This window comes from Exophiala xenobiotica (assembly GCF_000835505.1).
Source record: "Exophiala xenobiotica strain CBS 118157 unplaced genomic scaffold supercont1.2, whole genome shotgun sequence".
NCBI lineage: Eukaryota > Fungi > Ascomycota > Eurotiomycetes > Chaetothyriales > Herpotrichiellaceae > Exophiala > Exophiala xenobiotica.
The window spans coordinates 4,009,759-4,030,953 of NW_013562493.1; the positions used below are offsets into that span (position 1 = coordinate 4,009,759).

At 52.9% G+C, this 21,195-nt stretch overlaps 8 protein-coding genes across 8 annotated transcripts; 3 read left to right on the top strand and 5 right to left on the bottom strand.

Annotated features, from left to right (window-relative positions):
* Window positions 1-266: 266 nt before the first annotated feature.
* PV05_03689 (uncharacterized protein) lies at window positions 267-1,918 on the bottom strand (the record flags this gene model as incomplete). The annotated part of the gene is made up of 2 exons (XM_013464356.1): window positions 1,781-1,918; window positions 267-1,724 (listed from the first exon to the last, which is right to left on the bottom strand). Exons 1-2 carry the CDS (start codon window positions 1,829-1,831, stop codon window positions 267-269), a joined length of 1,509 nt encoding a protein of 502 aa, XP_013319810.1. The 5' UTR covers window positions 1,832-1,918.
* A 362-nt stretch (window positions 1,919-2,280) lies between these two features.
* PV05_03690 (uncharacterized protein) lies at window positions 2,281-6,105 on the bottom strand. Its single transcript, XM_013464357.1, has 3 exons — window positions 5,780-6,105; window positions 3,888-5,726; window positions 2,281-3,840 (listed from the first exon to the last, which is right to left on the bottom strand). The coding sequence occupies exons 1-3, from the start codon at window positions 5,932-5,934 to the stop codon at window positions 3,546-3,548; spliced, it is 2,289 nt and encodes a 762-aa protein (XP_013319811.1). The 5' UTR covers window positions 5,935-6,105; the 3' UTR covers window positions 2,281-3,545.
* Window positions 2,546-3,238, top strand: PV05_03691 (uncharacterized protein; the record flags this gene model as incomplete). Its single annotated transcript, XM_013464358.1, has 1 exon — window positions 2,546-3,238. The coding sequence occupies one exon, from the start codon at window positions 2,546-2,548 to the stop codon at window positions 3,236-3,238; it is 693 nt and encodes a 230-aa protein (XP_013319812.1).
* A 25-nt stretch (window positions 6,106-6,130) lies between the features above and the next one.
* Window positions 6,131-7,113, top strand: PV05_03692 (uncharacterized protein). Its single transcript, XM_013464359.1, has one exon. It carries the CDS (start codon window positions 6,570-6,572, stop codon window positions 6,975-6,977), a length of 408 nt encoding a protein of 135 aa, XP_013319813.1. The 5' UTR covers window positions 6,131-6,569; the 3' UTR covers window positions 6,978-7,113.
* On the bottom strand, window positions 6,905-8,747 carry PV05_03693 (uncharacterized protein). Its single transcript, XM_013464360.1, has one exon. The coding sequence runs from the start codon at window positions 8,619-8,621 to the stop codon at window positions 7,110-7,112; it is 1,512 nt and encodes a 503-aa protein (XP_013319814.1). The 5' UTR covers window positions 8,622-8,747; the 3' UTR covers window positions 6,905-7,109.
* A 126-nt stretch (window positions 8,748-8,873) lies between these two features.
* Window positions 8,874-11,745, top strand: PV05_03694 (uncharacterized protein). Its single transcript, XM_013464361.1, has one exon. The coding sequence runs from the start codon at window positions 8,924-8,926 to the stop codon at window positions 11,456-11,458; it is 2,535 nt and encodes an 844-aa protein (XP_013319815.1). The 5' UTR covers window positions 8,874-8,923; the 3' UTR covers window positions 11,459-11,745.
* PV05_03695 (uncharacterized protein) lies at window positions 11,740-15,049 on the bottom strand (the record flags this gene model as incomplete). Its single annotated transcript, XM_013464362.1, has 1 exon — window positions 11,740-15,049. One exon carries the CDS (start codon window positions 15,047-15,049, stop codon window positions 12,020-12,022), a length of 3,030 nt encoding a protein of 1,009 aa, XP_013319816.1. The 3' UTR covers window positions 11,740-12,019.
* Window positions 15,050-17,253: 2,204 nt separating this feature from the next.
* Window positions 17,254-20,920, bottom strand: PV05_03696 (uncharacterized protein). Its single transcript, XM_013464363.1, has one exon. The coding sequence runs from the start codon at window positions 20,516-20,518 to the stop codon at window positions 17,768-17,770; it is 2,751 nt and encodes a 916-aa protein (XP_013319817.1). The 5' UTR covers window positions 20,519-20,920; the 3' UTR covers window positions 17,254-17,767.
* Between the last annotated feature and the right edge of the window lie 275 nt (window positions 20,921-21,195).

Genomic DNA, 21,195 nt, shown 5'->3' on the forward strand with positions numbered 1-21,195 from the left:
TGAAGCATCTCAGGCCTCCAATATTCTGTCTTCCATAGTCAATCTCATCGAACAGCATCGCCAAAGTCGCTGTCCGTCGGATGTCGGCTCGGAACTCGCTTCTATACGAGATGTTCCAGCATGCATGATCCCAGATCGCGGGAAGGGACGGTAGTAAGTGCTTTTCAGCATGCGGAGGAGAGTAAGAGACTTCTTCGTCTCCTCGGCGGATGTCTCGGGTTCGTCACAATCCAGAGTATCCGGTGCTAATCGCTGACTTGCTGCGACTACATGAGAGCCCAATGCTTGGTGTCAGCGCACTCGAGAATGCCATCGCCAACTATCCTCCCGATACTTGCCAGCTCGGATCGAAACCACTGTTGCTGCTTCCCGTCAATTCCTTCCACGCTTGAAGCGACGGTCAGCGGCCACACCATCAGCGTCGCCAGATGAGGTTTCACAACCTCGTCTGTATTGATCTTGATCGACCCTTGGCATGACGGCGGATTGGGATGGTCCATCTTGACTCGGTCCAAAACAAAAGGCAAGGCTGCTGCCAGGTGATCGGCGATCTCCTTCAGATTGGCAGCACATCGGAGCCTTTTCTGGTCGTATATTGACCCCGCCTCTTCATTTGAGCTTTGTAGTCGAAGGATCCGCAGCCACGTGCTGTTCACCAGTATTCTCGCAGCATAGTATATCGTCCACATCGCTGCATAGCCAGACCCTTCATAGGTGCATACAGTCGGCGAAAAGAAATGTACTCTAGGCCAGGTCCAATTCTGCACCTGCTCGTTAAGAACGTGGCACTGGATAGACCCAGCGTAGGGAATGTTCGTAGCATAATCTCTCAGTGCCTTATCAATCTCTTGCGCTTCCCAGTCCAGGTCTCCAATTGCATCCAAGTCAGCATCATAACGTTGCTGCCCGAGCCGGAACATTGCATGGCGTAGATTGACCGTCCGCACCAATATCCTATCATACTCGAGCTGATGGCCTTTTTCGCCAAACCGTGCACCATCTAGAAGCCAGTCCGCCAGTGGAAGACCTCTCAGAAGAGCCGATTGAATGGATCCCCTGCGTGCATGCTTGATAATACAGCTTGCAGAACCGAGGTGGCTCTGATTGTCATTCCACACCTTCAAAATCGCCAGTGCTCCGTCGTGGTGGAGCCAACTGCGCAAGTCCATGAACGAGTCCTTCGTCGTTGAAGCAAACTTTGCCGGGTAGTGCATAGACCCTTCATACCGACTCATCAGCAAGACCGTGAGAAGGCAGGCCTCAATATTCTCCTGGTCCATGGTAGGGATTCGTTCCCTAGTCATGCCCAGAAGGCGGTGGTACACCGACCATGCTTCCATGGCGGCCGCCTTGACTTGGTGGGTTTTTGCGAAGATGGCGAGTGCCAGTGCCGACAAGGCAACATCGATCATTGGACCAGCATGATTGCGTCGGGATTCTTGCCAGGCCAACAAGGATCCGGCCACGCAGGTGGTAAGATGCGGCAGTTCTAGCGTCGGTTCAACATAGTAGTGGAGATAATATGCCTGTGCGCGCGCCTGGATGTCGAAGTGCGGACGAAGCAGGGTCAGGCTCGAACGAGGACCTCTGGGGCGCCGGATTTCGCCACTTGCATAGCGGTTCTCGACGTGGATTGAGAAAATTGCTTGCTTAACGGCGTCGGTAGGTAGGCAAACTCTTCGAGATTTGGTGCACCGCTTACAAACTGGTTTTCCTTCGTCACACTGTAGCGTGAGGTCAGCGTACGTTGCAGGAGGTATGTCGAACGGAGCCGGCGTGCCTTGATCCGTCGGATTTTGCAAGTCTGACACCCACTGCTTGTAATTGCCATGGTAAGGGTCAGGCCCTCGGCAGAGTATTGATGCCTCTCTGCCCAACACGGTCGTGCTTGATGGAGAAGTCGCAGGGTTTGTCCTGATATGGATTGAGACTGGGCTAGTAAGAGGGAAGAACGTCCATCGTTGCTTGATATATTATCTGGAAGGCTAGAGAGGGTCTGTGCAGAGCGCGATCAGATGGGAGTCGACGGCGATGCTGAATAATTGGGCACAGTCGGTGGCTGTACTATGTAAGCCATCCATCAAGCTAATCCCAATTCTCGGAAACACTGCGAGCTCGCTTATGGAAACGCTCTCTGTGAGTGGCCAGCCTTCTCAACTGAAGATCGTCGGTCCAGATCATCTCCAGTCTCTGGCCTCAGCCTTGCCTCCACGTACACTTCTCGGTCGAAAAGCAGACACCCAGAATGGAGAACTAGTCCTCTCAAGGAGATATTCGTCCGAGGAGTTTTGGTAAAAGCTTGCGAAGAATTGTTCGGCATCTGTGGACTCCGCAAGGCCTGTAGAAGAGGGTAATTCGACAGGCCCACGACAGGACAACAGTATGAGTCCAGGAAAAGTACATAAATCATGCCTTCAGCTGCCATGGGATTCAACCATTCCATCAAGCAGTTTCAATCTCGCAGAGCATAGATAGTTCATTGCACTCTCTCCTCAAAGCACCCCTCAAAACAACCTTGGCCAGCTTCTCAATCAAAACATTCAAAATGTCGTCTGAGCTCAAGCCTATCAAGCTCTATGGCTCTCACGGCCCCAATCCACCTAAAGTCGGCATCATGTTAGAAGAGCTCGGCCTTCCTTATGACATTGTTGACGTCCCCTTCGAAGATGTCAAGAAGCCAGAATATACTGCACTCAATCCCAACGGTCGACTGCCCACCATCCAAGATCCCAATAATGGCGACTTGACCATTTGGGAGACAGGTGCCATCATCGAGTATCTTGTTGAGAAATACGACCCTGAGTATAAGCTAAGCTTTGCTCCGGGCACTCCGGAGTACTACCATGGCAAACAGTGGCTTTTCTTCCAGGTCTCCGGCCAGGGACCGTACTTTGGTCAATACGCCTGGTTCAAGAAGTTCCATCCCGAGAAAATCCCAAGCGCCTGGGAGCGCTACATCACAGAAATGAGGCGCGTCAGTGGCGTGCTGGAAGGCTGGTTGACGCAGCAGAAGGAGAAGCACAGTGGCGGTGACGGACCTTGGCTTGTCGGAAACAAAATCTCCTATGCGGACATTTCCTTCCTGACGTGGTATGCAGTTATACCCTTGGTGATGAGCAAGGAAGAGTTTCAGATGTCTGAATTCCCTGTCATGTATGACTGGGTCAAGAGAATGGTCTCGCGCGAACCAATCAAGACTGGTCTCAAGAAGATGAACTTTTTGACCGACAATATCTGAGGTCCGTCCGGGGGTGATGCTTTTCTGGTCGATGCAATAGGTATGCCGTGGGAGGGTCGGTGATTCTTGTTGCAGGAGCGGCTTGACGAAACCCAACGACATGGTTGTAGGTGATGAGGGGAAATTTGAGCTAGTCATAGCAGTGGAATAAATATACGTTGCCTCAATAGAGAAGAGCCTTATCATCGAGCAAGCCTGTTCGTAGCCCGCCAGTCCAATGGAAATGGCCCTCCACGAGCCCGGGTGCTTACAAAGGTACTAACATGATATGCTGTCTCATTCGACGGTGTCCTTGACAGGTCCACAATCATTCATAAGGTGGTTTGAATATCAGCCAATCCGACTCTGGGTTTGGAATGACAAAGGCTGGTGTGGCCCGAAACGATGGTGCCTGGCCTTGCGTTGATACATGAGTACCTACAGGCGATATGATGACAGAAGGATCGATGCCATTGCCGGCAATGGCGTTCAGGCGGGGATAGTTGAAAAAGTCAAAGACCTCGAGATACTCCAATTCGTTCTGAGGCGCGTTATGCGTTGTAGCAGGTTCCAGGACGGATCGCGGGCGTTGTGAGATCAGTATGTTTAGCTCGTAAGCGGTCCTACTTGCATTAGCCAGAATGATCGCACTTATGAGGCGGCCACTTACCTTCTCATCGCTGTGAACGTCCGACCAGCACCGGTGCTTCCTTCTTGCAGAACATCATTCAAGATCCTAGCATATTCTCTTGCGACTTGCCAATGCTGACCCATTTGTTCAAGCGTAGAGATGAAGAATGTGATCTTGGCATCCACTTCACATTCCATGGTAGCCGCGTGAACAAGTAAGAGTCGAGCGGAGACCCACAAAGCAAAAGCAAACGGGTGGCCGAGAAGGGCGAGCATGCCAGTGTTGAGGACGTCTTGTGCAATCTCCCTTAGGCTCTCTACCGCGCCGAGGCATCGCTGAATAGCATGATAAGACGGTGTAAAGACTGGGGATTTGATGGTGGGATATGCAGCTGATGAATGCAGCCGAATGACCGACGTGACAAATGCTGCATGAAGCATGATCCAGTTGGAAATTCGACTCCCGGGATCCGAGTGGCACAGTTGCGAGATCTTGCCGTATTCGCCAGGTAAATTCTGGAGCCAGTTATTCAATTCGCCGTCAAGCTCTCGATATGTCTCACGCCATCTTTGGATATCGGAGTGTCGCGTGATGTCAAGCGGCTGGTGTAGGAAGCGGTGGATGCGGCTCAGAATGCCCAGCACCTCACAATGATATGAAAAGCTGCCTAGATTTTCAGGTTTGTTAACGATCATCTCCGTCTGAGCTCCGCGGCGGTGCCATCTCGTCTCGACGGGCTCGTTGCGGGAGAAGAGATCGTAACGACAGGGAAGACAACGGTCCATCTCCCTTTCATCGAATGTGAAAGCGTCTTCCGTCGCGACCGTTGCATACCGGTCAAGCACGAATGTCATCCAGCATAAGCGCCGGCGCTCTTCACTTTCGATCCAGGATTTGGGCTGGGACGCTTGCAGTAGCGTTGCTGACGGATAAGCGGTCGATTCCAGGTATGCGCCTTTCTCTACCTCCAAGCCAAGCTGGACAATATTGCGGGCTATGAGGGCCAGGAGGTTCCAGCCTTGTTGGCCATTGGAAGTTCCGAGAACATCGACGGCAAGGATTACCAGAGCCTGCAACGCTCTCACGTTCGGATGATCCAGAGCGTACAGCATGATCTTCTGGCGTGAAGTGTCGTGGAACTGGGATCGAGATTCCGGTGTCAGACGCGGATCCTTGGAGAAGCGCAGAGTGGTGGCGACTACAGCATGCATGAGGACTCGATCAGACTCGTCCATGGATTGAGAACCGAAGAATGCATCGAACGTGTTTTTGCGGTCGAGGATCGGTGACCACGGGTTGACATGCTTGAAGTACAGGTCGACAAGCGTGTACAATAAGTCATACGGAGGCAGCTCGGATTCTGGCACTGACGGAGCTGGAGTAGAACTCGGATACCAGGCTGTCGAAGCAGCTCGGTCGCTTTGGGACACTATGTCCTGACCAGCAGTGTCGACAACGGACCGAATTGACATGGCGTCATGAGGTCGAGGATACTGCATGCGTTCGTAGGCATTTGAAGGCGCCCATCTTGGGTCGGACCCGGGAGTATCCTGAGACAATATACTTGCACTCGTCGGACCGGGATCATTTTGCGAATAGGCCGGATATTGAACGGGTTGGGAAGTCATTCGTACTGAGCCAGGCCGAGGCTGGGAAACATCACCATGGTCGACGATGTGCTCTTCAAGCCGGCGGCCCATGTGTTGGAGTAGAGCTTCGAGGCGGTTGATTTTCTCCTCCAGTTCGCGACCGTATCCTACCCGAAGGCCAGGTTTCTGCCTTTCTTTGTAGACGCATACTCGGTTGTTGCGCGCGCACCAGCCACAAGCGGGCTCGACGCGATCGCATTTCACTTTTCTTGTCTTGCAAAGTTCACAGCTATGGCCGAGTGTCAAGAACGGTTCCCGAGGGAGAGGACGGGCAGTACTCACGAGATTTTGAGAGACCTCTTTCTCTTTTTGCTTGCATTACCCCCGGTTGGTGTCTCGCTTACATTGTCGTTTTCGCCATCACTCCCGGAGACTGAAGACGCTCTCTCTTCGGAGGCGGCCGTCGGAGAAATCTGGCCAGCATCATATGCAGCCATTGGAAGGTGCGTGATGCTCCTTCAAGAACCCCAGAGCTATTGCGATGGGTCTGCTACTGCTGCAGCTGCTGTGGAGATTGATGCTGAGTAACAATGATGAAGAGGAGGAAACTCCGGGACAACGAGACCGAGGCTCGGGCTTCTGAATTGATGGGCGAGTTTTGATTTGATTGTGGACGGCCAGACGGCTGGTTCAAACCAGGAACCCCACACCTTGCCAGGAGACATTTTTTTCACCCGCAATTTGGTGCCAGTGGTGCCCCAAACTCCCTCGCTTCCGATTTACCCGAGAGGCGGCTCGACTGCCTGTGTTGGGTGCATCATGGGTGCCATCATGATGCCCCGTTGGGTGACTCACGTGTCTGTATCGAACGAGTCTAGCGGGTGCGGAACAACACGAATCCGGTCCGCTGACGGTAAGGCGACGAGGCGAGTGGACAGTAATCACGATCAATCTTCGATGCGGCCATCTCCACGAAGCGCTACCAGAAGATCGTCGACTGGAAGGAATCAGACGCAATAAGCAAAAGCCGTGTGAAGCTGGTAGAGGTAGGTCAGCCGTGGTCAGCATTGTTCACAACATCCAGCACCCCATCACTGCATATCACCCCAGAGTTTGCCAGCAACCCACCACAATGTCTTCCCAACTCATCAATCCACCTTTCGTTCACCCTCCAAGGCCAACATACAGTCATGTCCAAACCACTCCCATCTCTCCGACGAGCACATTGATCACCATCGCCGGCCAGATCGGGATAGACGGCAAATCCAGGACACTTCCGCCCACATTCTCTGGTCAAGTACAGGTGGCTTTGGACAACCTGGGCAAGTGTCTACAAGCAGTTGGCGCAACACCGGCCGATATCATCAAGGTGACGCATTATGTTGTCAACCTAGATCCCAAAGACACTTCCAGAGCAGAGGCGTACCTCAAGTTCATTGGTGATCATCGACCACCCAGCACTCTACTCGGCGTTGCGGCATTGGCAGATCCAGAGTTGCTCTACGAGGTTGAGGCTATGGCTATTTTACATCAGAAGTAAACGCGTCGAACGCGAGAGAACCCATCTACCATTGAAGAAATTCATGCTGGTATCAGCAGTAGAGCCTCTTGCCGAAGCGAGGCAGTGTAATTTCCAACACCTTCATACAACACCATCCGGGTCATCAACGCATTACACTCCCGGATCCGCTGCGTCCTCAACTTTCGCCTTCTTGTCGTTGTGAGGTCCTTCTATTTGATCAACAAACTCGACTTTGCGTTTCTTTGCTGGCCCTGCTTCAGGCGCTTCTCCCATGGTGGCAGGAGTGGACGCAGAAGAGCCCACACCGCTGTCCCCTCCATTGGCTTGCGTGCTTTTGGGCTTTTTTCTCTTGACGAGCCCAGTTAGGTCAGTAGCCGTCTCTGTTACCTGAGCCAACTTTTCTTTTCTTTCCTGCTCGGTCGCGCCACTGCCTAGGATACTGCCCAGGACACCCGAAATCTGTTCTTTCATCTCCGTCTCCTCCTTGACATTAACAGGCGGCTTGCGGAGTTCTGCCAGTCGCACTTCCATCTCTCCAACCATGTCTTGAACGTCTTCGACTTGTGCCATGGCCTTGTCTTTCTGCGGACCTGGGTCCAATTTCTCCAGTGCTGCAGTCTCTTTAGATATACGTAATTTGCAGCAGTCGATGGCCTTTTCCTGCTGCGTGATCGCCTCGTTTCGAATGTCCCAATCAATCTGGAGATCACCGGTTGGATTCCCATCCGCATCACGCTCTTGCGTCTGAGCACTGAATTCCAGAGCTAGGCTGAGCTTGTAGTGGCATTCAGCGAGAATGCTTGACTCCGGCGGCTCCAGCTCCTCTCTCAAAGCAAGACAGTTCTTCAGATCCGTTACGGCAGCGGAATATTTCTCGCCTTCCAACGAGACTTCCGACTGTAGATCGTAGATATCTGCGACACGATTCTTGAGGGTCTTGACTTCGGGCGTGAGGTCTATCGACGCCACGTATTTTCCCTTTTCCGATTCTTCCAGCACTTCTTCCTGAGCATGATCCAACTTCTTCAAGTACAGGACACGGGCGAGGTCCAAGAGTTCGTAAGCATTCGTGAAATCGTCATCCTCTTCATCTTCCGCCTCCTGATCCTGTTCCACTTCTTCTTCGTCTGATTCGTCCCAGTTTTCATCATCACCAGTGATTTGGAAGAAAGGCTTCTCTGAGGTCGTCTGCCCCGGCGTGACGTCTTGTTCTGGCACAACATCGCCCACGTTCGGGACGGCCTCTTCTGGCGCGGCGCCTACAGCCTTGGAACCGTCACCCGCCTCTGCACCGTTTGTAGAGCCATTCGCAGTCACTTTTCGCTTCTTTGGAGCGGATTTTCCCTTGCTTTTGGACAACTGCGCAGATGCCGCAGTCCCGCCAAGTACCGAGCTTGTTTGTTGGGCGAGGAAGAACAGACACTTTCCGTAGGAGTACAGCAGATCCGCGTTCTCGAGCGCCATCTCGCCGTTGATCTCGGCTTGCAACTCGGTCGCCTGTGAGTACAGCTCAGCTGCTTCCGAGTAGTGTTTGACGGCATATTCAGCAGTGGCCTTTGCTGTGAGGTTGGCTAGGCGCTCTTGCGGAGATGAATTTGAGGTCTCGTCAGGGACAGGAAGTACTGTAGGTATCTCGCTCTCTGCGCCGCCAGTCGCCGACATTTTGGAAAGTGGTAGCTATTGCTGCTGTTGTCACGCCTCAGACTATCGCGATGACAAGGCGTTTAATAGTGGTGCAAGTGTGCGAGAATAAAAAGTCAAGTCAAGAGGGAGAGAGCAATGCGACAGGTTGACAGTTTGATCGAAGGTGAATTGCCTGCGCCTTCAGAATCCGTCACTTTCTCTCCTCCAAAAAGTCTCCAACGACGCGTCGCGCGCCTCCGACTCTCGCGTCAACAAAAACCACTTTACAGGCTTCCACAAGCCACCAGCAAAGAGAACTTCTCTACGACTCGCTCCAGTTTATGCACAGGATGGAGGACCCAGTATCGACTCCCAGGATTCCAGCACAAGCCTTCAAGCGCAGTACTGCGGCTACAAAAGAACAGCTGCTCTCCTCCTCGCCCGGATTTGGCACACCTGCATACCCAATTGCCAGCCGACAGCCGGTTATCAGACAACCTTTTGCAACGCACTTGAATGACACCGCGAACAATGTCCCTACAGTGCTCTCGATCCTACTCCCTCCCCAGACGCTACGCCCTGTCGCTTTCAGGACCCTCACCAAGAAACACAATCTGACCCTTACATCGTCAGGGCTGGGGCTTCTTTCCACGTTTGTTGGCAAATTCTGCGGCAGTCGGTGGCGGGAAGAAGGGCTTGCGGAAAGGGTTCTCGACGAGATCGCGAAAATATGGAAGCGGAACGGCGGTGGACTCATCATTGAAGATGGACCGGACAAAAAGCTGTCCGGTATTCTCAAGTTGCTCGAGCCATGCATGTCTGGTGGCCTACTCGATACCGGCAAGCTATCACGAACAAACGGTTCTGTCGGGAGTCCAAGTCTCTCCAGGTCTAGCTCTCTCGTGGACCGGCCTGGGATGGACAGAGACGACAGTCAGACCAGTCTGGGTCTTTCTGGGCTAAATGTCGAAGAAGACGACCCCAACGGTGAGGACCATAGCCTAGACATACGCTCCTACTTGAAAGCCATCTCGGCTTTCGACCAGCCAAAACTCTTATACTCGATGTCAAAGAAAACCTTGGAGCCGATGCCAGGCTCAGCAACCCTCCTCCCTCCTATACAACACAAGATATCCATGTTCCGAAACCGGTATCACCTAGTACACCAACGCCTCATGCGCAATGAATCGTTCCAGACGCCATCATTCTCAACCTCCGGCAGACCGCCGAGTCTCTTACATTCCGGCAGCAGCGTGGCAACTCTTCAGCAAGCATACAAAATCACCCCTATCTCCAACCTCCTCGGGCGCTCCGGCTCATCACACCTCCTTCTCGGCATGCTCGTGCACTCTGCAGCCGGCGATCTCTCTCTGACAGACTTATCCGGAAGTGTAGCCCTTGACCTGTCCATCGCTCGCCCCATCCCAGCCAACGGCGCATGGTTCTGTCCGGGTATGATTGTTCTGGTCGAAGGCACGTACGAGGAAGACGGCTCTCACAGTTCCAATCTCGGCGCCGCATCAGGGGTCGGCGGCCAAATCAAAGGCCATTTCATCGCGGAGACTGTGGCCGGACCGCCGGCCGAGCGACGAGGTCTAACAATCGGCTCTTCGAACGGTCTGGACGCAGACAACATGAGCGTGCACACCAGCGTGGGCGCTGGCTTCGGTTGGATCGACTTCCTCGGCGTGGGCAGCGACAAGGGCGTCGGCTCGCAAATGCGTCGGCTTCGACGACGGTTTTACTCACCTTCGCCCGACACCATCGGCGCATCAGACGCAGACGCAGGCGAAGAACATCACCGCCTTCCACGCACCAAAATCGCCATCTTAGCAGAATGCACTCTCGACAGCCCTCGCACGCTCGAAGCCATCCGCGCCATTCTCTCGTCTTACAACACATCTGCAGGCGACGCGGACGACCTCCCGCTCTCCGTGGTACTGATGGGCAACTTCGTCTCCACGGCGAGCATGGCCGGCTCGGCTAAAGGAGGGAGCGTGGAATATAAAGAGGCCTTCGACGCGCTGGCCTCGATATTGTCCGACTTCCCTTTCCTCCTGGCCAACACTACCTTCGTATTTGTGCCAGGCGACAATGATCCGTGGGCGAGTTCATTCTCAAGTGGCGGTGCATGTGTGCTGCCCAGACAGGGCGTCCCAGAGGTATTCACGTCGCGCATCCGACGGGCCATCGCAAGCGCGAACAGCGAAAGGAAGGACAAAGATCGAAATACGACCACGGGAGACGCGGTATGGACGAGTAACCCTGCTAGACTGAGTCTCTTTGGACCACTGGAGGAAATTGTACTGTTTAGGGACGATATCACGAGTCGGTTCCGAAGGAATGCGGTCACTTTCTCCAAATCAGAAGATGAGAACGAGGATGACGAGGACATGTCCAACGACCAAAATGAGAATGAGAATGAGAATGAAGATGGCAACGGTGAATTCATGGAATCGGACGAAACTCACAATCTCGACCGCCGCGTGCACGAAGCCACGTCCCACCTGCCCCAGCAGAACAAGACGAATACTAGTAGTGCAAACACGGCACACTCGACACAAGCAGCCCGGAAACTCATCAAGACGATTCTCGACCAGTCACATCTCGCGCCCTTCGCGCACTCGATCCGCCCCGTGTTTTGGGACCATGCGGCGTCGCTGTCCTTGTACCCGCTGCCGACGGCCCTGGTGCTCGCGGACGCAGAAATGCCCGGGTTCGCAATCAGTTACGAGGGGTGCCATGTCATGAATCCCGGCCGCGTAGTGGATGAGTTGGGACTGAGTAGAGCGTCCGGTAGAGGGAGTGGTGTCGGAAGATGGGTTGAATTCGACGTGATGAAAAGTAAAGGGGAGATGAGGGAGGTTAGATTTTGAATGTGGCGACCGAGTGGCCGGAGTGACTTGTGTACGAAATGGTATGATTGGGTCTAGGATGGGTACCGATGTGAGCCTGGGGATGGCGCTGTTGTACCGTACATGATCTTGAATCTCGATTCCTGTGTATACAGGACGTTGGCATTGGAATTGACCTTGGTTATGGGAACCTCCCAGTCCAGGGGCTAACTGTTTGGCCGGCCTAGAAAGTACATGCCTGACTACGAGACTACGAGCCCATGATGGTATACTGGGTTAGTCCAGAGAAGCCCAGATGAAGAGGATGCCATGCGCAAAGATTACAGCTAATATCAACATATTCCGGGGTAGTCCAACTCCCCATGCTCCGTGCTACCCATGTCGAAATCCGGATCTGCCTTGAGCGACCGCGCGATTCAAACTCCATGCCAATGCCAGGCGTTTCAAATCAAATCTGTACTGTACACATCCTCAGACACCTTGCCATACAGAAGGCCAGTTGACGACCGCTCTTTTCAATTCCATGCCATATGGCTCCGTCATATAGATATAGACATACACTCACAAACATAGATATCCATCTCACGACTGATCTTCAACCGGCCTCGGATCCTCCGTCTTATACCACAGCCCGTTGAAAGCGCTAATCAACCATTTACTCAGCTTCTCAAACACGATACGATTCGCATTGTGGAAGAAGATGCTATGATCACTGTCCGGGAAAAAGTGGACATCATAGTTCTCTATCCCGGCAAGGTCAAATTTGTCCAGGAGCGTCAGCGTATTCTGCATGTGTACATTGTCGTCCGCGACACCGTGCATAATCAGAAACCTGACGTTCTGACTGATCGCCGTGACATTACTGATCGCCGTTCTGTCATACCCGGCGGGATTGGCCTGGGGCATGCGCATATACCGCTCGGTGTAGATTGAATCATAAAACCGCCAATCCGTGACCGGTGCGACGGCCATGCCGTACTTGAACGTCTCGCCCGCGTCGGCCTCGAGGACTTTAAGCGTCATGAAGCCGCCGTAGCTCCAGCCCCAGATCGCCATGCGCGACGAATCAACGTACGACTTCGCAGCCCACATCTTGGCGGCAGCGATCTGGTCGTATGCTTCGTACTTGCCGAGCTCGTTGCGGACGATCGTGCGGGCCTTGCGGCCATTGAATCCTGTCCCGCGCCCGTCGAGGGTTACCACGACATACCCTAATGAGCTGGCCACGTAGGACTGGAAGTCGACGTGAAAGCGCCGGTTGACCATCTGCGAGCCCGGGCCGCCGTAGAGGTAGAAAAGAACAGGATACTTCTTCGACGGATCGAAGTGGGGAGGGCGGCGTTCAACAAGTTGCAGTGTGTACCCATCGATGGTGATGTTCTGAAAAATTTGGTGAGGAAGTTCATGCGACGAGGCCAATTGAGCCAGGTCTTTGTTGTCTTCAAGAGTCTGGTCGATTGCTTCGGCGTTGGCGGGCGTAGAAACAACCTTCTGATACGGGATGCTGGGGCCTTGGTATGTTAGGACCACGTAACCTGCCCCCGAGGAGAATGAGCTTGTCCAGTATGCTGCTTCGTTGGACGGGACGAGAGATGTCATGTCTGTTCCATCGAGCTTGACGCTGTAGACATGGCGTTGAGTCGGTGCTTCTTTGGCGGCCACGAAGTAGACTAGGTTGTTTTTGAGGTCGACTGCGGCGGGGCCACCGTCGACTTCCCACCGTCCTTTCGTGAGCATGATGGGTATTGAGCTGTTCAGAGGAGAGAAGTAGGCTAGGTGGTTTCCGTTGTCGGAGATAACAATGTCAACGTAGCCATCTTCCGGCCGGCCGTTTGCTGGGTCGGCTGGTAGGTATTCGGTGGCTTGAGTAGGCTCGATCCATCCTCCATCAACATCCTTCAGGTCCACTGTCCTGACGGTTTGACCTGTTCGACTTGCAACGTCCACAAGTACAACCCTGATGCGGTCGCTCACGCGGTTCGACTCGGAGACTAGAGCTTTTCCGTTGTCTGCCCAGACAATATTGAAGATGATGCGGTCCTCGTCAGGAAAACCACCGTCAATGTCGACAGTGAAGACTTCCTGCTTAGCAATATCATAGAAGAGCATGTCAACCACAGGATTTGGTGCACCAGCTTTGGGGTATTTGATCTCTTTAACTTCGGGATAGTTCTCGAGCCCGTCAATGGGTTTCTTGCCGCTAGGCCTCGAAAGGAAGTATTGAACAGGATATTCGGGAACCATAGTTTCGTTCGTGCGCAAGAATGCAATGTACTGGCCATCTCTCGCCCACCAGGTTGCGGTATTAGTGCCAAAGACTTCCTCTTCATAAGCCCAGTCAGGGATGCCATAGAAGTACTCTGGGCCTCCGTCGTCCGTGATCTGAGTAACCATTGGAGAAGATAATGATCGGAGGAAGAGGTTGTTGTTTCTTGTGAATACGATGGAGTCACTGTTGGGAGACCATTTGGCCAACTGAAGCTTGGTGTCCGGGTATGCTGGATCCAGAGGCTGCACACTCTGGGTTTCCACGTCTAGAATGAAATAGAGTCCGAGGAATGAGTGTCGATAGACCTTTTCGCGCTTTGCCATGACGAGGACATGTTTCATATCTGGACTGACCCAGAAATCATCTGTCCACATTTGTTGTCCATTGACATTAAACCACCCACTTTTAACCAAACTCCTGCTCTTGAAAGCATTTGCCGACGTCGACGAGTTTCGACTCCTGATATCTTCGACCATCACATAATCCTCGCCGGGTCGGTTGATCTCCAATAAGAGGCCGTCTTCGCCCTCCGGACCAGCAGTCCACTCGATATTGGCGTATCTAGGCTGCCAGTGCCCAGACAGAACTCCATCGAGCGAGACTTTCTTCCCGGAGCTCTTGACGGGCGTCTCGTGGTCGTACTCAAGGGTTGAAGCATGTTTGTACCGGCCACCTGCCAGGAAGGCAAACAGCGCAACGGCCCAGCCGACAACAGCCACCACAGAAACTACCCATAAGGTCCGTCTCAGGCCTTTCGACATGCGATTCCCAGCAAGGGTATAACTTTTATCATTGAACCTTGGCAGCTCTGGATCACTGTCATTGTCGCGGTATTGTAGAGGTTCGACGGCCTTCTTGCTCGCAAATACCGAGTTAAGGTTCTCAAGGACTAGGGACGTTGTCGATGCAGTTGTTACGCTTTCTTCGGATGGTCGTGACGGCGTGAATGCAGAGGACGATCCTTCTTCCTCTTTTATCAGTGTTTCACTCTCTTCAGCCGAATCCCTGGCACTCCTTCCCATCGTGGCCATCGTCGCGGCGACGGTCCGCCAGGGAGCCCCTGTCAAGGAGTCGTAGTTGAATGCAAGGGAGGTGGATCTGGAATGGAAGGAATCGTCGTTATCGGAGCATAGTGACAGGCGACTCAGACGCGGCGAGACAGCATCCTCGCTATCTTTGCGTACAACGGCAGATATTCTTTTACGTGGCGAGAGTAAGGGAGGTCCTTTCGCGTGGAGGCCGGTGATGATCTTTAGTGAGTCGGCCGCATTGGATGTCGATGTCGCCGGGGACTGCGACTGCGACTGCGACTGCGGAAGTGGAATTGCGTTTCGAGGCTTCATTACTGCACCGTACAAAGACTCATTCCTTGACATGTATTACAACATCCACAACTTGTTTACTCCTTCTACACTACATCAAGGACTATAGCCATGTTGGATAATGTGGTTGAGATAACTATGGAGCTCTGCCTCTACTGACATCTTTTCTGTTTGCAGAACCATGATGCTGTTAGGCTATTCTCGTTCGCGTCTTCCCCCATGTCCGGAAACGGCCACCACAGCAGGAATGTGGTGTCTCCCCAACAGACCTCTCTCGTTCTGAAGCGCACACGTCTCATACAACATTTCTTCCTGTGCCAACCATCGAGTGGTCTCTATATCAGAGGTAGCCACCATTTTATCACCCACAGATAGACCACGACCGACCACAAGCTAGTATAGGCGATCAAGGCGCACGTATCCAGCGTCCTCCGTGGCATTTTTCTGATAGCTTGCAGCCCGTACAGAGTAACAGCGAAGATGGCTGTCATGCCGCAAACTGGCAGGCCCAGAAAGAGAAAGAAATATTGCTGACGATCCGGCCCTTGGTTTCTGCCGTGCCCAAACGCCACGTCAAAGATCCATGGCGACAGCAACAGCATGAGGCAGCTGAGCGTAAGCAGAGCACAAGCGGCACTTACGGTCCTAGAGAGGTCGCCCACTGCATGCCCGCACCTTAGGCATCCTGGTCGTCCCTGTGCAGGTGTACCTGCGTTCCGCTCGACATCTCGAGGGTCATGGGTAGACCCTCCCGGTCTTTGGTGCTGTCGTTCACTCCGCTCACGCACGTGTCGCCTGATATCTTCCACATCCTTGTTTAAAGCCGCCTCTTCTGCGTCCAACATGTGTTGAATCGTCTCGCACTGTTTGTCGACTTGTTCCAAGGTGGTGGTAAGTTTCGACTTTCTTCGTTCCTTCTGACCTGGTCTGGTGCCCCCGGCTGAATCTGGGCTCGAAGCTCGACTTGCGTTCACTGACTGAGAGCTCGACCCTGCGATTGTCGTCTCGCTTCCGACAGCGGTACTCCAGCTTGACGTACTGCCTCGCTTCAACGGCCATGGCCCGACGCGATCAGGTAGCTGCGAGGGCGGATGGACCTCAGTGAAGTGAGGCCATCCCGGAAGAGCGGTTAGGATTTGCGGATGCCCAGGGCGATCAGCTAGCTGTGAGGATGGGCGGACTTCAGTTTGTCGAGCCCATTGCGAAGAAGCGGTTGGCATTTGCAAATGCGGAGGATCTTGCATGGCGCGAGGCCCAACAACAAGGCTTGGTACACAAGAGAGGCACGGAAGAAGCAGCTGTCGCCCTCAGCAACGACACCAGACAATATAGCAGCAGCCGACTGCTGTCTGCGTGAAAGCAAAACAAAATCAAGAGTGAAGAGCCCGACAAGCAGTTGGCAGGATATTTGGGATCAAATCGGCGGCACACGCTGCTTATGAATACCTGAAGCCAGCATCCATCCAAGAACACGAATCGACCCCTTCCTCCGCAAACAATCCAGGAAAGAACGCAACAGCCCCTCCAAAACACCCCCGAAGTTGAAGATGCAGCAATGATTTTCACGAATCTGCCGAGTGGACCAGGTCTCCAGCAGGCGTACTCTGTCCTACGACAATGACCATTGGTGCGAGCAAACTGTACCACACAACCACGAAACAGTCCATCAAGCTTGCAGCCCGCCCCCAAACAAGGCGGTCAGAACAAGGAAACCGCTGGGTCGCACCAGACGCGCGTTTCAAGCAACAAACACCAGGCCAAAGCTTGGGCTGCGACCCCCCGTCTTCTAGAGTTCTCGGATACATCGTGGTATACCGAGTCAGATTACCGTGTACGACCGCACCGTGCCACCTTTGCAAGCTAAAGAATCAGGCTTTGAGGAACAGGAGGGGGAGGGAAGCGGAAAAGCAAGAAGCATGTCGCGCAATTTGCTTGACCTCGAACTTGCTCCACATCTATACCACATCGCCGGCTATATATCGACTGGTTCTACACTGCTCATTGGTCAACCCCGAATTCAACAAGGCTGGGTGGCAAAAAGATCTTCAAAGTCAAGGAGCGTCGAAGAAAAGATTGACAGGCGCACTGAGGAGGGAAATGGGTTCTCGCATGTCCGAAGTTGGCCGGCTGGCAAAGTATACTGTGCATCTCCACGCTCTGAGCGATTTCTACCAGTATATGTCAAAATCGTAGCTTTTCGCTTCGACTTGCTTCACACCATCTGAAGAACCAAGCGTGACCGGCCAACTTTCTGATCCATTTCCTCTCCCGTACATGTGCGGATAAAAAACGAATATCACAGTAAGGAGTGCCGCATATAGCGGGGAACATTCGGCAGTGAAACACCCAGCAGCTTGGACCCATTCATCCTCATAGTAAAGTGCTCATTCTTGAGAACGCGGTACACCTTGGGTGCGCCTCAGAACGAACAAGTAGGTGTATCATGCTCGTTTTCACGCTATGCTCATGCTAACAACACGCCTGCCCCGTTCCATGTTTCGTGAATAACAAGATAGTCTTTCCGAGTGTGCTCCAGCGAAAGAGTCGACAGCCCGCGACGCAGCCTCTGAAAGGATATGCTAGACAGGCCAGCGTGGCCAGCGTCCCAGCGTATCTTTTCCCCGACGATCTTACCGTCTCTAAAGCCTGAGTTTCCGAATATCCTCCCATCTGTCCTGGATGTGTGCTCTTCTTCGGATCTTTCTTCCAATGAACCTTCGCTCATGATTTTCTCTTCCACTAAATACTCGAATGCTCCATTGTTTTGACATATCTCACAAAAGCCTTTTTATGCACCATGCCGCGGTACTCTCCGTCATTCAGAACACAGATGTATCTTAATCCTAGCTTGACAAAACACTGATACACGAGGTCCATAGGCGAATGCATGTCCAAAGCCACCGGAGCTGGGTCGATGTACGGAGTCATATCAACCGGATTGGGACTTGATGTCTCCTCACCCTCTGAACTTTCACGGCCAGAATCGTACCCCGCCTCGTTGAAGGCTTCCCAGTATCGATGATGGTTGCTGTGCGCATGATCTTGGGTGGATAAGACACACATAGCCGTGTCCTCATCTTCAATTCTGTCCAATGCAAATTCAAGGTCTGGCGCTGGAATGAGACCCACGAGAATCTTGTCTCTGATGATAGGCAGACCACCATCAAGCTCGCCAAGTTGCTGCAGTCGTCGAAGTTTGGCACGAAGATCGCTCGCCTTGACTAATGGCGAGATTGTGATGTCGATAACTTTGTCTCGTCGGAATCGTGGTGTGATATCCCCGAGCTCCGAGTCGAACACAGGACTGCTTCTGTTGTCGAGATAGGGGTACGAGTTCATGTCCGTCAGAAGGTCGTATATGCTGAGCGGCTCGACAGCATCTGCCGTCCATTTGGCGCACAAGACTCCCAGGGAAAATGGTAACACATGGTCCAGACTACCAGTCAACTCGAACAGAATGACCGCCAGTGTGACCGACAAACGCGTCACTCCACACATGGTAGCACCTGCGGCCACAAGAGCATACACACCAGGAGTAACACAAGCTTCCAAGTCTCCAGACTGATGACACCCGCCCCACAAGAAGAAGTCTGGAGATTTCAAAACAACATATTGCGTAAAATGACCCAGCGTGCGGCCCATTAGACCACCAACAACCATCGATGGAACGTAAATGCCTGCGGGAACTTTGATGCCGAATGTGATGATGGTAAGGAAGGCCTTGATGACAAACGCAACGCAAAGGTAGCCGACGACGGACAGAATTTCGTCTTCTTTTGGACACAGTCCACTAGTGCTCTCCTTGTTGCAAGGACTCGCCAACTCGAAGAGTAATTCCGTGACAGCAAGCCGAGTGTATCGGTTCCAAAAGCTGATGAGACCGGTAACGAGTGCCACCAGTAGTACTTCCAGCATCGGATAGCTTTTGATGACTCTTATTCTGCGAAATGTGGTCGCCCAGAATCGAGATGCTTTGATGAAAAGTGCTCCTGCAAGACCCCCTGCTATGCCGAGCAGTGCAAAATTGAAGAGCTCAAAAAAATTCCAATCCGTGACATAACGGACTTCAAACAGGACAATCTTCGAAGTGCCATAGGGGTTTAGAAATTTCAAGGACAGCGCCGCAACGATGCAACAGAAAAAGGTGCGGAACAAGGTCTTCGGAGGGAAATAATAGCTGACTTCCTCAAGACTGAAAAGAACTCCGCCCAGAGGAGAGCCAAATGCAACAGCAACACCGGCTGCAGCACTAGCAGAAAGGACTTCTCGTCGCTTACCGTCGTTGAGGTTGTATTTCGAGAACAATCGACAAGCGATATTGCCGACGCATGTGGCAATATGGACATACGGGCCTTCTTTCCCTAGACTCATACCGGAGGCTACGCTCAGAATGAGAGCCGCTGTCTTGATCAAGAGTACTCGTAGACCGAGGTATCCGTGCAGAACAAAGCCGCTCAAGATAACTTTGACTTCTGCAACACCACTTCCGGCGGCAGAATAGTAGACATTCGGTGGCGGAGTATCGTTGGCAAGTGACTGCGCATTGGCACTCTTCGCTTCTTCGTTCTCCGCATTGTATTTACTCGTTTTCATTGCACTGAGGTCTTCGTCGAATGTCGAGGCGATTTGAGAGGGCACAACAGTCTTGGAGTACAGGGTGAGAAAGCAAGACAGAGACGCTAGCACTAGGCAACCGAGGACGAATGCCAGAAAGTCAATAGACTGCTCATCGATTCCAGACGGGTGTATGAGTTGCGACCATGTCCGCCATCCGTTGCAATTACGCTCGCCAGAACAGCATTTGACCCTTCCAAGATACCAGGCACCTCGACAGAAGCCTCTTTTGATGTCAAAGATGGCCGACTCAGTCACATCCACAAAGTATGCTATACCCGCGGTGATGACTCCGATCAAAGCAACAAGGATCCAGCCTTGAGCCGAGTCGAAGAGAAGAAGCAGGCGGCCACGAAGTCCTTTCTTCTTTTTCAGTTCCAGTACTCTGAATCCGTCGGCAATACTGTCATGTACCCAGTCTGTAGAAGTAAACTGGTCGTACCACAAGCGATCATCTTTCGATATTGAACCCATCAAGGATTGATGTAACTTGGGTGTACGCAGGCCAGAATTCCGCACCCATGCAGGGCTCGTCTGGCCCGACGGCAGAGCACTGTAGATTCTTCGTCTCCTTAAACTGCCACTGACACTGTTCACTCTTGAAAGCTGCCTCGAATGCAGGGAATCCATCAGGTTGTCTGTGTACCTCCGCATGGAGGAGTGATGGCTGCCGCCGAGCAGCTCGGACGTCTCATTTGGTGTAGAGGTCATGATCAGGGAGGGCAGTAAGCGGCGTTCTATATCGGGTGCAGAGATCGAAGGTGCTCGTCTGCGGGCGACTCCTGGAGAAGAGGGCGTGGTTGCTGGACGAGGAGCAAAATACTCGAGGTCATCATCCTCACCGGGCTCCTGAAAAGAGACATATGACTTCGGCATGGTGACTGCAGGCAGGAGCGGGTCTCAAAGTGAAGGGAAGGGCGAGAAAAGGAAAGAACAACAGCTACAACGGCGTGCTGCACAGGCAGACACCGTCTCGCTGTGCTCGTCAGCTGGCCATCAAAGAGAGAGTCAAGAGTACTCAGTCAAGAAGCCGGAGACGTTCTGGATATCGAGGGTCAGCAACGACTTGGAATGAATCAGCTGGGGCCTGGCACTGCGGCTATTTGACCCCGTTAGACGGAGACCGGGCACAGACCGGGCTACCGAGAAGGCAGAGGAGGGTGTGAAGATCCTCAGAAAAGAGTCTACTACACAGCGCCAGTAGATGATCAGGTGGACGGTGTGCGGTAAACATTGGGTATCATATGACAAGTCTGGAGAGTGTCATGGAGTATGAAGGATTGATAGGCACGCGTCGGCGGGTGTCAGTGATCACAAAGGGACCTTGGAATGCAAAATGCCCCGCCAAGCGACGTTTGCAGGCGACTCGCAAGCAACCGAGAGCAACTCGCCAATCCCTGATCCACGCATCGCAGCCATCCAGAGGTCCCAAAGCCACAGAAAGCAGAGGAACAGCTTAATGAGTGTATCAATGTCCACAAAATGAAGTGCCGGCGCGTTTGGTCATGGTTCGGTGCCTTGGCCTGATCTAAACAGCATGCATGTTACGGGGG

What these genes read in the sequence shown, in the direction of transcription:
- PV05_03690 (XM_013464357.1), bottom strand. Translation starts at nt 5,934, where the DNA reads ATGGCTGCATATGATGCTGGCCAGATTTCTCCGACGGCCGCCTCCGAA. An exon ending in AAGAGGTCTCTCAAAATCTC is followed by an intron (nt 5,727 to 5,779) that starts GTGAGTACTGCC and finishes ACTCGGCCATAG; the next exon opens with CTGTGAACTTTGCAAGACAA. An exon ending in ACGTTCACAGCGATGAGAAG is followed by an intron (nt 3,841 to 3,887) that starts GTAAGTGGCCGC and finishes TAATGCAAGTAG; the next exon opens with GACCGCTTACGAGCTAAACA.
- PV05_03692 (XM_013464359.1), top strand. Translation starts at nt 6,570, where the DNA reads ATGTCTTCCCAACTCATCAATCCACCTTTCGTTCACCCTCCAAGGCCA.
- PV05_03693 (XM_013464360.1), bottom strand. Translation starts at nt 8,621, where the DNA reads ATGTCGGCGACTGGCGGCGCAGAGAGCGAGATACCTACAGTACTTCCT.
- PV05_03694 (XM_013464361.1), top strand. Translation starts at nt 8,924, where the DNA reads ATGCACAGGATGGAGGACCCAGTATCGACTCCCAGGATTCCAGCACAA.
- PV05_03696 (XM_013464363.1), bottom strand. Translation starts at nt 20,518, where the DNA reads ATGCCGAAGTCATATGTCTCTTTTCAGGAGCCCGGTGAGGATGATGAC.